We start from the raw sequence: 12,661 nt of genomic DNA, 5'->3' as shown, positions 1-12,661 counted from the left end.
GGTTCAAAGATGCCAAACCAAATACCAAATACATTGATGATGGAGGACCAAGGTGTTTAAACCAAAACACACCTCAAACAGCTCTGTTTCATACCTTCACATGTTCAAATATAGGCTGATGTAAAGTGATATTAACCTTTTTAAGTTTCTAGTTCACTTGGAAATTTCTTATGTCTTTGAATTTTTTTATTCTGATTTATTTCACAGAGGTCAATTTCAATCAGCCATTTTTGTTTTTCACTTTAAGATAAAGCAAAACCTTGAAGACCAGAAAGTAATGACTAAATGGCAATTATATTTGGTGCAGCTAAAGCAGTGACACAAAGCCAAGATCCAAGCTGCCTGTAGACATATCATTAGATAGATTATTGCATAACTTTAGGTCTTATATAATGCAACCAAGTAGTCTGGTTTTAATGCATAAAGATTAAAAACTGACGTTTCCTCTACAAGAGCCCCATGACTTTAATATTTCAGTTTATTTTGTACCTTGTGCAGCAATAACACAGATTGAGCACAAATTGAATACCTCTGGAACACAACAATGTCAAAAAGTATTTACAAAATTACAAATCTTTCTTGGTTGGACATTCTCTGATCATCAGTGACAGGAAGTCACAATTTAAAAATGCAATGACCTGACATGTTTAAGTGTGAAAAACTCTAAAGAAAACCAGAAGAAGTCTGTAAGGGGCAATACTTTTTCAAAGTATAGTAACAATAAAGACAATTAAACCTCAAACATATCAAACTAGTCTTACTGCCAGACTTAACTCACGTGGTGAAAGCTGGATTGTATTTGGCCCCAAGGTAGTATGAGTAGAGGTTGAACATCCCAATCATGAAGGCCACAAACACCATGATGAAGATGACCATGAACTTGAAGATGTCTTTGACTGTCCGTCCCAAAGAGATCTGCAGCGGGCCGAAGCTCTCGTTGGCTGGCAAGATGTAAGCGATGCGTGAGAAGCTCAGCACCACGGCAATGGCGTACAAACCCTCTGAGATGATCTGAGGGTCAGAGGGGCGCCACTTGATCCTGGCTGAAGAAGAAAGGCAGAAATGTATTTGTGTAAAAAACTTTAAGGATTGTAAACTGACCTTTAGTATCTTTAGATATTTCTTCAAGAATAAAACCTTCTTGTTGTCTTCTAAATTGATGTTTTTGAGTAGTTTTCTATTGCTTTGTGAACTTTTTATTCTTACTTTTGCTCCTTCTTCTTGACTATATTCAGTAGTGCACTTAGAAATTGGGAAGGTAGAAAAGTTAATAATAGAGGAAGAACTGTCAGGGATAAAAAGAAAACTATGACACATAAATAAAATTAAAATGTAATGTCAAGACATGATACTGAACTAGTTTCCAACTCAGACTAACTAAAGCTTTCATACATATATAAGGGCAGGCACACAAAATAGATCAAATCAAAAACAGCAAACAATATATTAACAAAATTATTTATATAAAAAATGTTATATAAAATTATTTAAACTTTTTTCAGCTTGAATATTTTGTAGGTCAAATCAGGTGGGCAAATAAAAAAAATGAGGAAAAAGAAGTGTCCTGAAAATGATCTGGACAAGAGTGAAGCGTTAGAAATTACTACAAAAAGCAAAAAAAAAAAAGTTAATTATAATCACTTCAAAAGATCACAAGACATACATGTTTCTTAAAAACACAATGAAAAGCTAAATTGATAAAGGGTTAAAACTGAATCAAACATGCTGTACATTTTACCATTGTCGTCATGTTGATTGCTTTTACAAATGTTTCTGATTGCAGAGCAGACAAATATTCAGTAAAAGGGTGTGAATGAAAATGAATGCTTGGAAACGTTGTTAAAAAGCAAACAAAGGGAGAGGGGGAAAAGGAATTGATTAAACAGAAATGTAAAAGTAAATCTTTTAAATTGGATAGAAGGAGAGCATTAAGACGGAAGGCAATGAAGATAAGCTGAGAGTCAAAGGGAAGTGTGTTGAATAGAAATGTTAACCTTCAACTTAAAAATGCTAAATATAATAAATCTATAGTTTTGTTGTGTCTGTTAGTATCTATTTAGAACAATCGCCTCCATCTGCTGAGTCGTTTGTCGTGACAAAGTCCGGCCAGCAGGGGGAAGCACTAGTGAAGTTTCTTTTCATGTGCAGATAAGCACATTACCTGCAGCCTGCAGTCCTTTTGCTACATAAATATGTTAGGGACCATAAATGAATGAATTACTTGGTAAATGTTCACACAGATTTGCTTGTTGTAAATTTAAGTAACACTAAATATCATACTTTCTAATCATTGTTCACATTATAGAATAATATACAGCTTTGAATGCGATCACTTTGTTGAGAGAATCACAAGCAGGCCACAGCTGGCACGTCATGCACTGCATATCAATTAATAAGCAACATCCATATCATTTTGCTTTGCAGAAGTGTGATTATAAAGCTCTTCTAATACACATCCAGCAGAATCTCAAAAGTAGATTGTAACTCGTCACTCTGTTAATTTCAACCATCATTTGGATCTGCGTATGACCACAATGCAAAAATCAAACGTGATCAATTATGTGCCAAATTTTTAAACAAAAATAAATGTTGCAGCTAAGGTGTACTCATTTTGCTGCTGTTGCTCCACTCTGCCTATTTACAGTGATCAACCAGAAGTCCTGGTCTGTGCTTAAAGTCTGGTGGAGAGAAAGGAAAATCTGAGTCACCGTATCATCTCCAACATTGTAAGGCAAAGTGATTACCTCTAGGGCCAATTCAGGGGTGAAGCAACTTCAATGCTTAGTTCCTTTGTAGTATATATTGAGAATGGCACGGCATAATGAGGATGCAGCAATATCATTTAGAACAGGCAGTGCATGAGAGGCTATAAACTGAATTGACCCTATCTTTAAAATGCCTCATGTTCATTCAATCAATGCTATGACAAAATCTTTATGATAAAATAATTTCCTGTAACTGTAGCAACATTTGCATTGCCTTTCACTGTGAAAGGAGTTTATTTACTTTGCTAGATGCTCTTTTACTGCAGAAAGCTGTCTATAAGCAATCCGAGCCATAGATATGCATGGCAATACCAGGTGCAAATGTTTCAGGTCAAAAGCGGAGATATTTCTACATTTGTGACATTTACATATCTGACTTGAAGCTTCTTATTAGCAATGCATGCATCAGAGTAAATAACCAACCCAGAAAAGATTTTCGATTTTAAAACAATGTCAAATAATCCATTTATATGAAAATAATTGCTAAACATCATAATAGAAGAGTTTCCACACACGGGGAACTTAGCTTTTGCCAAAGCAAAGTTTAGCAAATGGTTGAAACAAACATTGTTTTATACTATTGCCATTTTTTCCCCCAAAGTGTATCAACTGTTTACCGTAGGTGAAGTAAGCCACTTCGTCAGGCAGTGAGGCATTGCTGAGGTCTTCATCTGGCACATGCATGTCTACATACTGCTGGGCTTTTGATGCCTTCAGGAACGCCATGAGACGTGCAGTGAAGGACGCCACAAAGATGGACAACATGCCAAAGTCCAGAACATTCCAAAGGTGCATGATGTACTCCCTGGGCCCATCGCTCCAAATCTCCTTACATTCTGACCAAATCATACCTAAAGGAAAAGAAACGTGTTATAACCAACATCAGTATCTCATTAAAGGGTGATAAGGCTTTTGATGGTAGCTGTATGAAAATCTATTAATTTAGGGATGAACATGTATGAAAAAGCACAAAATTAGAAATAAACTGAGTCAGAAATCTAAATAAACTGCTAACAAAGGTTTTCCATTCAAACAAAACCACTTAAGAGATGCTATTTGATGCTCAGGTGTATACAAACAGACATACAAGTCTGAAAGCCAAATTCTTTGCTGTGAACCCATTATGTCTCTCTCCAGACGGAGCCAAACAAGGGGAAAATTGCCTAGTGAAAAGGAAACCCTGATCGGCACCATCTCTTTTACAATTACTGGATGACAAAAGCATGGCTGCGAATGAAATTATGCAGCAACTAAGCCACGAGCCTCTGTGCAAACGCACATATGCATACACATTTGGGGTAACACACAATTGTACAAACAGCTGCTGCCAAAGATGAGCATGTAAGAGGGACGAATGATGCTATTACACATAAGCAAATAAAAGCAGGACCATATGAGAACCAACATGGACAAACCACACTTATAATGTTGTTATGTGTGAATGAACGGGAGGAAGAATATCAGCAGATGGGAAGCAGCTGAGGTCTGACAGATATCGCCATGGGCTATTTATCCTTTGAGTTTATCTTTGTCATTCGCCTCTATTTTCTTGTTTCCTCATGCCTGTCTTTTGGTGAGCCACAGGCTTCATTCTTGTGCACTCTTTTTTTTTTATCTTTCTCTTTTAGCCACTTCAAACTTTTCCCTCATTTCTGCTTCTCTCCAGCTCTCTGTATATTTCCTCAGCACAACATCTCGGGTGAACCTGAAACTTTCCCTCCAGGCTCATCATTAAGACTCAGGATGAATACTGCTTCAGCAAGTCAGAATGGGACTGAATCCATGCTGGCAGTAACCTCTGTTTGATCTTTGGAAGATGAAAGAGTATAATTGGTTGTACAACTATAACCTTGTCTTTTATCCACTTGGTTACTGTGTTGCTGTAAGAAATTTTAATTATGCAATATCTGAAAGTCGGGCAAAATGTTTCTGACCCTGAAGAGAACCTGTACTAATTTACAAAGGATATGTTTTAAACAAACCTTTGTTTGGTATCTACACTCTCTTACTTTGCATACACCTACTGTATACATGCAGTGGTCCATAAATGTATTTAAAAAATATATATATATTCTAGCATTATTGTTTTTTACTTAAATGTCAAATCATCAGTATATTTGTGCATTATTCGACTCACCCAACACCCACTTCATGATCAACATTTCTGTCCACGAGAACTGTGTGGTTTTGACCCTGAAAACCTGTCGGGGATGGTCTGTGATGGTCTCGTTGGGCAGGTTCTTCACACCCTCAAAACGGTCTGAAGCATTGACGACCAGCAGGCCGAGGAAGAGGGTGAAGGAGACGGCATGAGCCACGAACTTCATGAAGGGACTGCGAAGAATCTGACCAAGCTGGAGGCAAAAATAACAGGATTTAGTTTGTTCAGTTGTGTTTAGATCTGTGGTTTGTTGATATTGTTGAATAAACTATCTTAAATACACAATAGGAATGTTTTAAAATTGTTGAGTTACCTAGGAGTCAACCTTTCAAACATTTTTTTCAACTATTATAATTGAAGCCAAACACAACATCTGTTTCTTTCCTCAGGTAACTTAGCCTTTCTGAGGAGTTATACACATTCTGGTCCTCAGAGATGAAAAGATGGAAAGCATCACTACAAACCCATCTTAGCAGGAAAACAGCAGCTGTTCTGATTCAATGATCCATTTTCCAAGCAACAATGCCAGAGTAACTCACTGCCAAACAATCAACAGTTAACAGAAAAGCACCATATGGACAGGAGGAAAGGATGGAAGGTACTGAGCAAAAACTGTTAAAAAATACCACAAGGGTTGCAGTATGTCAGTGATTATAAATACACACATGCTCTCACTCGCAGCCACATATAGACCTCTGGGATCTCAACATTTGCCAGTCTCATAACCTGCTGTGTTCAATATTAACTACCTACGGGACACCTCTACCTGCTCTATGCAGAGTAACACATGAAGGTGAATGGACGCAACACACACTGCTACATCAAGCAGGTAAAGGTTGCCTGATAATTTTTAACCTTGTAAAACTTTATCTAAAGATCTGGCCTCCTTCATTTCACTTTGCTGATGCATTAAAGAGACTGGTCCAACTTCACCATCAGCCTCATAAGACGGCCAACTCTGACCAGGCTTATGTTCTTTTGATGCATGAGAACTGCAAAGTATGTGGTTTTATGAATCGAGAAATCATAGACCCATAATGAAGCTTTAGTGCTCTCTGACTTATCAAGTGGCATTAACTGTAACAGAAATACATTTTGGTATATGTACATGTGTGAGTACTGTGTGTAAATCAAATTTACTCTCAGGGACATAAAGGTGCTAACCTTTAAGTTGTTTATGCACACTGCACAGAGCTCAGCACTTTATAACTTCCAGTATTTGTCAAATCAACAGATATAAACCTTTATGTTTAGGTTTTAAACATAAAGGCTAAAACCTTTATGTTTTAATCGTAATGTTAAAACATAAAGGTCTTAACCTTTAAGTTGTTTAAGTTGTTTATGCACACTGCACAGAGCTCAGCACTGTATAACTTTAAGAATTTGTAAAATCAACATATATAAAGTATTTTCTAATTTGTGATGTGCATTGAGGAGTCATAAACGTATGTTAGCAAAATGTGTGCTGCTGTTGCATCATTTTAAGATATGCTGTATATGTACATATGTTTCTTTTATATGGTGGAAAATGGTGGAAAAAAATGGGGGAAAAAATTATCTTTTGCTGCAATAATTAAAAAAACATTTGCAATGTATTTAAAGTCAAATGCACCTGACTAAAACTGCACTATAAGAAAATGATTTTTATAACTATGTCAATAAAAAAATTAAGCTAGCAATCTATATTATCTTCATTATCTTGTATGTTCCGGCTAGTAAAATGAATATAAAACATGAGATAGAAAATACAATGAAATGGGGTAATTACCTTTGTTTTCATTTCAGCTCCTTCCTTCTGTTCAGTAATTTTCAACAACGAGACTTCATAATGTATTTTACCTTTTCTGTCTGAAAATAATCAAGTTACCTAGGAGCACAGATCTGGAGTTAACACATGCTGTTGGAAATTTGATTTAGTTTTGATCCCAGAACATGGCGCCATCAGCTACCACCTACATTGTGCTTTGGAAGGTCCTGCTTTTGTCCCTGCACCTGCACCAAATAAGAGGTGTACTTTTATAGAAAACTGTGTGTGATTTAAATTCTCCAGACAAAATTGAAAGGGTAAGAACATTCACTTTGCAAAATTAAACTTAAATATTTGTGTTTTAAATCAATTGGATGAATGTTCACAAATGTTGAACTGTTTCCAAATGTTAGCATATCATTGATTTGGTTTGCTTTCATAATCACCATCAACAGAGTCTTTCTGTAATTACTGTGTTGCAATTATGTTCCAAGATAAGGACAGCAAATCTGCCATAATTCCAGTAGAACCTATTTTTATTTAGTCCATGTTTCTCACACACACCCAGCCTGTCTTAATTAGCCAAACAGAGACTGAGTTAATCCTTGACAAAACACCTAAGACTCATCTCTGGAGGCTTCAACCAGTTCACATAAGAGTCACTCTTTTTCTCTTTACTTGGCTGCTCTCAATGTGGAATTTCCTACTTCATTTAATAGAAATGTAAATAAAAGGACAATTATATCTTAGATGTTAAATAATATTTGTGCTGAATTTTCATAAAATCATTATTGATAGCTGTATTTGATAAGGCATTACAAAAATGTAATATAAAAACATCAAAGCTTCTCTGCAGCAGATTGAAGCAGGCTTCAAACTGCTGCAAGTTGCTTTAAAATGAGCTATCTTATTTTAAAATTCAACTACCATACAGAAAAAAATACTGTGCAAATCAGCTTTCCTGTACAAAAACAGTATTCTGTGTTAATAATAACTCCAGTAATCCACACATAGGCCCCTACAAAGAAATCAAAAAGATTACTTCAATAAATTATGAATGTGTGATCCAGTGCATTGACACAGAGGAATAATTACAGAACATATGAAAAATAGAGCAGCTACAGGCGCAGGAAATCAAGAAACCAGCACAGTAACCCAGTTCTCTATGAATGTGAGCTAATCTTAACTACTTTGTCTAAACTGAGAGAAAATACAATGTTATTGTTATCACAAAAATCATTATTTTATAGGGTAAGATCTACAAAAGTGGATTCAAAAGAATAATCAACAGAATTGTCCATGAACAAAAGACTATTAAGCAGATCTCCGTCAAGACTTGGAATTAGCAGGTACAATTTTCAACAACAAGTAACTTACAGCACAAGACTCCACTGCTGAAAGGAAAACAAGTTAAAGCTTGTTTAAAGTTCGCTTTACAGCTTTTGAACAAGTTGAAATAATTGAACAACATGGTCTTGTCAGAAGGGACCAAAATTGAACTTTGGATGTCACTGCAAACCCAATAAATAGAGGACAAAAGGCACTAAACATCATTCTAAAAATAAAAGACCAGCAGTGAATTTGATAGTGAGAACATGATGGTAGCAGATGAATGGAGAAATGTACTGAAATGTACAATAAGAATCTGAGAATGAACAAAGGTACATTTTTCAGCAAGACAACAATCCTGAAGTGAGCCAACAAAATGATTTCAAAGAAAGAAAATAAAACTGAGGGAATGGCCAACTCAAACAACTCAAATTAAAAAATCTATGTAAAAACCTGAGGATCAAAGTGCATACAAGAAGCCATCTAGATTTTCCAGATTGCTGTTTTGCAGTAGTTGTCCTTCTGCCCTTACAGTAGTTTTGTCTTTATAACCTGATAAATCTAGCTACCAGAATGATATAATTAATACTAATAAACAGCAGCCTCTACATCCCTAAATCAACACTTCATTTTAGTGCAGTGCTTCTTGTGCACTTTCCAGTGTCACAAATTACAGACTGTCAGATCCAGCCTCATCGGTTGGCTGATTCATAATTAAAAGTAATCATACCCACATGCACACACACGCACGTACGTACACAAATGTTTTTGTGACACAGTGAGATCAAATGCAGACAGTCCGTCATGATTGAATCCCTGTCTCAGTGGTGAGGAATCTCTCAGCTGTATAGCACTCGCCATCCTCTCACTCAAACACTCGACATCAACTGCTCTCACTCCCTGCAAAATGACACACTCATCAGTAAAAGACCAGGCAGGAACCAGTGGTCCACAACACTGTATGTGAATCTTACACACAGGAAAGCACGCACACACGCATGCATGCATTCCCCACTTGATGATGAGGTGGTAGAGGATTATCCAGCATGATGAGCAGATTTGCATAACTGCTTGCAGAGTTCCTGCATGGCCTTTGCAATATTGTCACTCCACAAATTATAATTTCCTTGATGGAAAATTAAGAACGTGTGATAAAATGCCTTTGGCACTGTAATGAAAGTGAGAAGTCAGTCATTTTTAAACCTCAAGGCAAACATCTTAATCTGTTAAAAGCTGGTTCAGACTTTGTAAGGAAACTCATGTTCTCACCTCAGTTGCTCCACTCCAACAAACACATCCACAAGTTTCAATAATTAGTGTGCTGATCAGAGAACAACACTGTGTGCAGTCTCTGCCAGGGCTGCCCTTTATCACCGATTCTGTTCATTACTGTCATGGACAGAATTTCTAGGCGCAGCCAAGGTGTTGAGGGGATCCGTTTTTCTGGCCTTAGGATCGCATCTCTTCTTTTTGCGGATGATGTGGTCCTATTGGCTTCATCCAGCTTTCACTGGAGCAGTTCGCAGCCGAGTTTGAAATGGCCGGGATGAGGATCAGTGCCTCCAAATCCGAGACCACAGTCTTGAGCCGGAAAAGGGTAGAGTGCCTTTTCCGGGTCGGGGCGGATGTCCTGCCCCAAGTGGAGGAGTTTAAGTATCTGGGGATCTTGTTCACGAATGAGGGAAAAATGGAGCGGATTGGCGCAGCATCTGCAGTGAAGCGGGGGCTCTACCGGTCTGTCGTGGTGAAGAGAGAGCCGAGTCAAATATCAAAACTCTCAGTTTGCCGGTTGATCTACGTTCCATCTATGGTCAGCAGCTTTGGGTCATGACCGAAAGAACGAGGTCATGGATACAAGCAGCCGAAATGAATTTTCTCCGTAGGGTTTCTGGGTTCTCCCTTAGAGAACTAGGTGAGAAGCTTGGTCATCCGGGAGGGACTCAGAGTAGAGGTGCTGCTCCTTCTTGTCGAGAGGAGGCAGTTGAGGTGGCTCGGACATCTGGTCAGGATGCCTCTTGCACGCCTCTCAGGTGAGGTGTTCCGGGCACCTCCCACCGGTAGGAGGACCTGGGGAAGACCCAGGACACGCTGGAGGGACTATGTTTCTCAGCTGCACTGGGAGCGCCTTAGGATTCCCCCGGAGGAGCTGGAACAAGTGGCTGGGGAGAGGAAAGTCTGGGCCTCCCTACTTAGGCTGCTGCTTCCATGACCTGACCCCGGATAAGTGGAAGAAGAAGATGGATGGATGGATAAATATCAGTTTTCAAATTATGTTTTTGTTTAGAATGAGAAAAATGCTATCCAAACCACACGGGTCCTATATGAAAAAGTGACTACCATCATGTCTTCTTCACAGCACTGTACATCTTGGATGAAGTTTTGTTCTAGTATATAAACTGTGAATCCATAAACCATATCAAAAGTTAAATGTGTACAAGAGAAAAATCCACTCAAAAAATAAGATGATTGAATGAACCATTAGTCCATCACTATCTTTGAGCTTAGCTTCAACCAACCAGACCAGTAGAAGTGTGCCAGCTGTTAAATTACTTTAAAAACACACAAACACAAACACACACACACATTTATTTTGCTCTTTGTAGAACAACAAAATAAAAACAACTCTACCACCAAGAAAGCACTCACTAATTCCCATTTCTGTGTATATTGCTTTTCTTCTTCTGTCATTGGTTGCTGGTGACATCCAGTACCTACAATTAAAGGTAAAAGCAAGAATGCCCCATGATAATATACCATGTAGTAACATCTATAGTAGCAACAACTTGCAGTAGTAATTTTCTGTTTGACTTTCTCCGTCTCTCACTCTGTTCAGAATAAAGGTGTTTTTTTTCTTTATAACAAAGCTCCAGCTAATTAAGGTTTTCACAAATTGTATTAGTTTCTGCAGAGCTTTTCTGTTAAAATCCCAGCAAAGCATTTCAATTAATTTGAGCTTTGAATGAGCCACTGCAACACCTTGGGTCTCAGTACTTTCACCTATTCTGTTTCAGTTTGCTGTGTTTGAATCCACAGTCCGGTTGCATATAAACTCCACCTGTCAAACACACTCACATTTGACTCTGAAATGCTTTGGTATACAAAGGAGTTCATGGTTGAATCAGTGACTGCAAGGTGCACAGATCCTAAGTATGTTGATTTCTTAAATATAATACAGTGTATTACAGCTGTGGCTCTTTATTTCAGACTCATATATCTAACAGACATTGCTCCAAAAGTCTTTGAATTAAGAATAGACTTTTTCATTGCAATCCTTTCAAAAAGCCACACTTGCTTGAACTTTTTTTTGAACCTCTCCTGTCAAAAGTTTGGACAGTTAACATACTAACTACAGTTTCCAAAAGCAGCAGATTATACAAGCAGAACAAGAATGCTAGATCTTTAAAATATCATAATGCAAAATTGTTGGTACTGATACATGCAATCTATTTCTGTTTTTGTCAGAACTAGACAAAAACAGTACCACTGCCAAATGAAAGACAGCTGTGATAACCTTAATGTTAACCTTTAGTCCACAATCGCATATTTCCTTACTACAGGTGCACCAACATGATAAAACACCAAGAGAAATGTTTCTATTGCTTTGCATATAGAAACAACAATAATTCCAAAAGTGCTCCACACTGTTTTACATTGATGTTGCTGTTGCTGTCAGGTCCTACCTTGCTACATGGCATTATCCAGTAGGCAATAGCCAGGAAGGGGAGACCTACGGTTACCCCCAGGACTGTCCAGCACTTCACGCCGATGGACTGCTGCCTCAGGCCTGGCAGGTTCTCATACCAAATAGTCAGCAGCTGCTGCTGGCAGTTGGGATGTGCAACAAACTGAAGACAAAAAACAAAAAGAAAATTTAAAAAATGTGGAAATAATAGACGAAGGGATGTGGAAAAGCAAGATGAAAGGCAATTAAAGTAGAAACCAATGTGCCTTTGGTAATATGTTCCTGGAAATAACACTTTTTCAATATGATGAAAGGCTGTAATTAAGGTAGAATGATACAAAAATTTCACACTTGATACTGATACCAAGAAAAATACAGAATACTATTTCAATTATATTAATGTACTATATTTGTTTAATTGTGCCACTGTGTGTTTCCATTTGTCAATTTGATGTTGATACTAATACATTTTGTTACAAAGGACAATAAAGGATCACGCTATACTAAAATAAATTGTATTTAAAAAAATAATGAAAACAAGTATCTATTTCATGCAAATGTCTTCAGCAACAGGTCTGTCCAATTTATGTTTTTCTGGTAATTTTACATACTGTTTTCTTTACTACAACAGAAGAAAAGTTTACAATGGTTTGTGTCATAGTTTGACACAAACCACTGTAGCTGATTTAATTGTCAGCTGATTAACAATTTCCTGCGTTAATTCGTACCGCTGTAAAACAGGGGGATTGCAATGAGGCGTTGAGCTGCATCATTATTTTATTCAAAAACTCTATCAGTACCAAGAAATTACAATTTATAGTTTTAAAGTTAAATTGTTTAGCCTTGGGAAGGTTAGTTATATTTCAATATGCTTAAACTGCAGAGTGGGTGACTGGTCTGGAAAGTTGATTTCTGGTCTTTGCTCTTATGCTGCCATTCAGTGTGTGCAACATTTGGAGTAATGTTGGCTTCTTTGA

At 37.4% G+C, this 12,661-nt stretch overlaps 1 protein-coding gene across 2 annotated transcripts in view; it reads right to left on the bottom strand.

Moving 5' to 3' along the window:
* The window catches only part of LOC102236441 (short transient receptor potential channel 7), a 58,533-nt gene that overhangs the window by 28,268 nt on the left and 17,604 nt on the right, over positions 1–12,661 (bottom strand). The window contains exons 4-7 of one of the 2 annotated variants that reach the window (XM_014473238.2): positions 11,683–11,847; positions 4,903–5,119; positions 3,383–3,616; positions 779–1,043 (exon numbers count right to left, since the gene is read on the bottom strand). In XM_014473238.2, the coding sequence (XP_014328724.1) occupies positions 779–1,043; positions 3,383–3,616; positions 4,903–5,119; positions 11,683–11,847 (881 nt within the window). The remainder of the gene's footprint in view (positions 1–778; positions 1,044–3,382; positions 3,617–4,902; positions 5,120–11,682; positions 11,848–12,661) is intronic. The other variant, XM_023328178.1, reaches the window with a different exon arrangement.

This window comes from Xiphophorus maculatus, chromosome 23 (assembly GCF_002775205.1).
Source record: "Xiphophorus maculatus strain JP 163 A chromosome 23, X_maculatus-5.0-male, whole genome shotgun sequence".
Taxonomy (NCBI): domain Eukaryota; kingdom Metazoa; phylum Chordata; class Actinopteri; order Cyprinodontiformes; family Poeciliidae; genus Xiphophorus; species Xiphophorus maculatus.
This window is presented reverse-complemented; position numbering and strand designations above follow the sequence as displayed.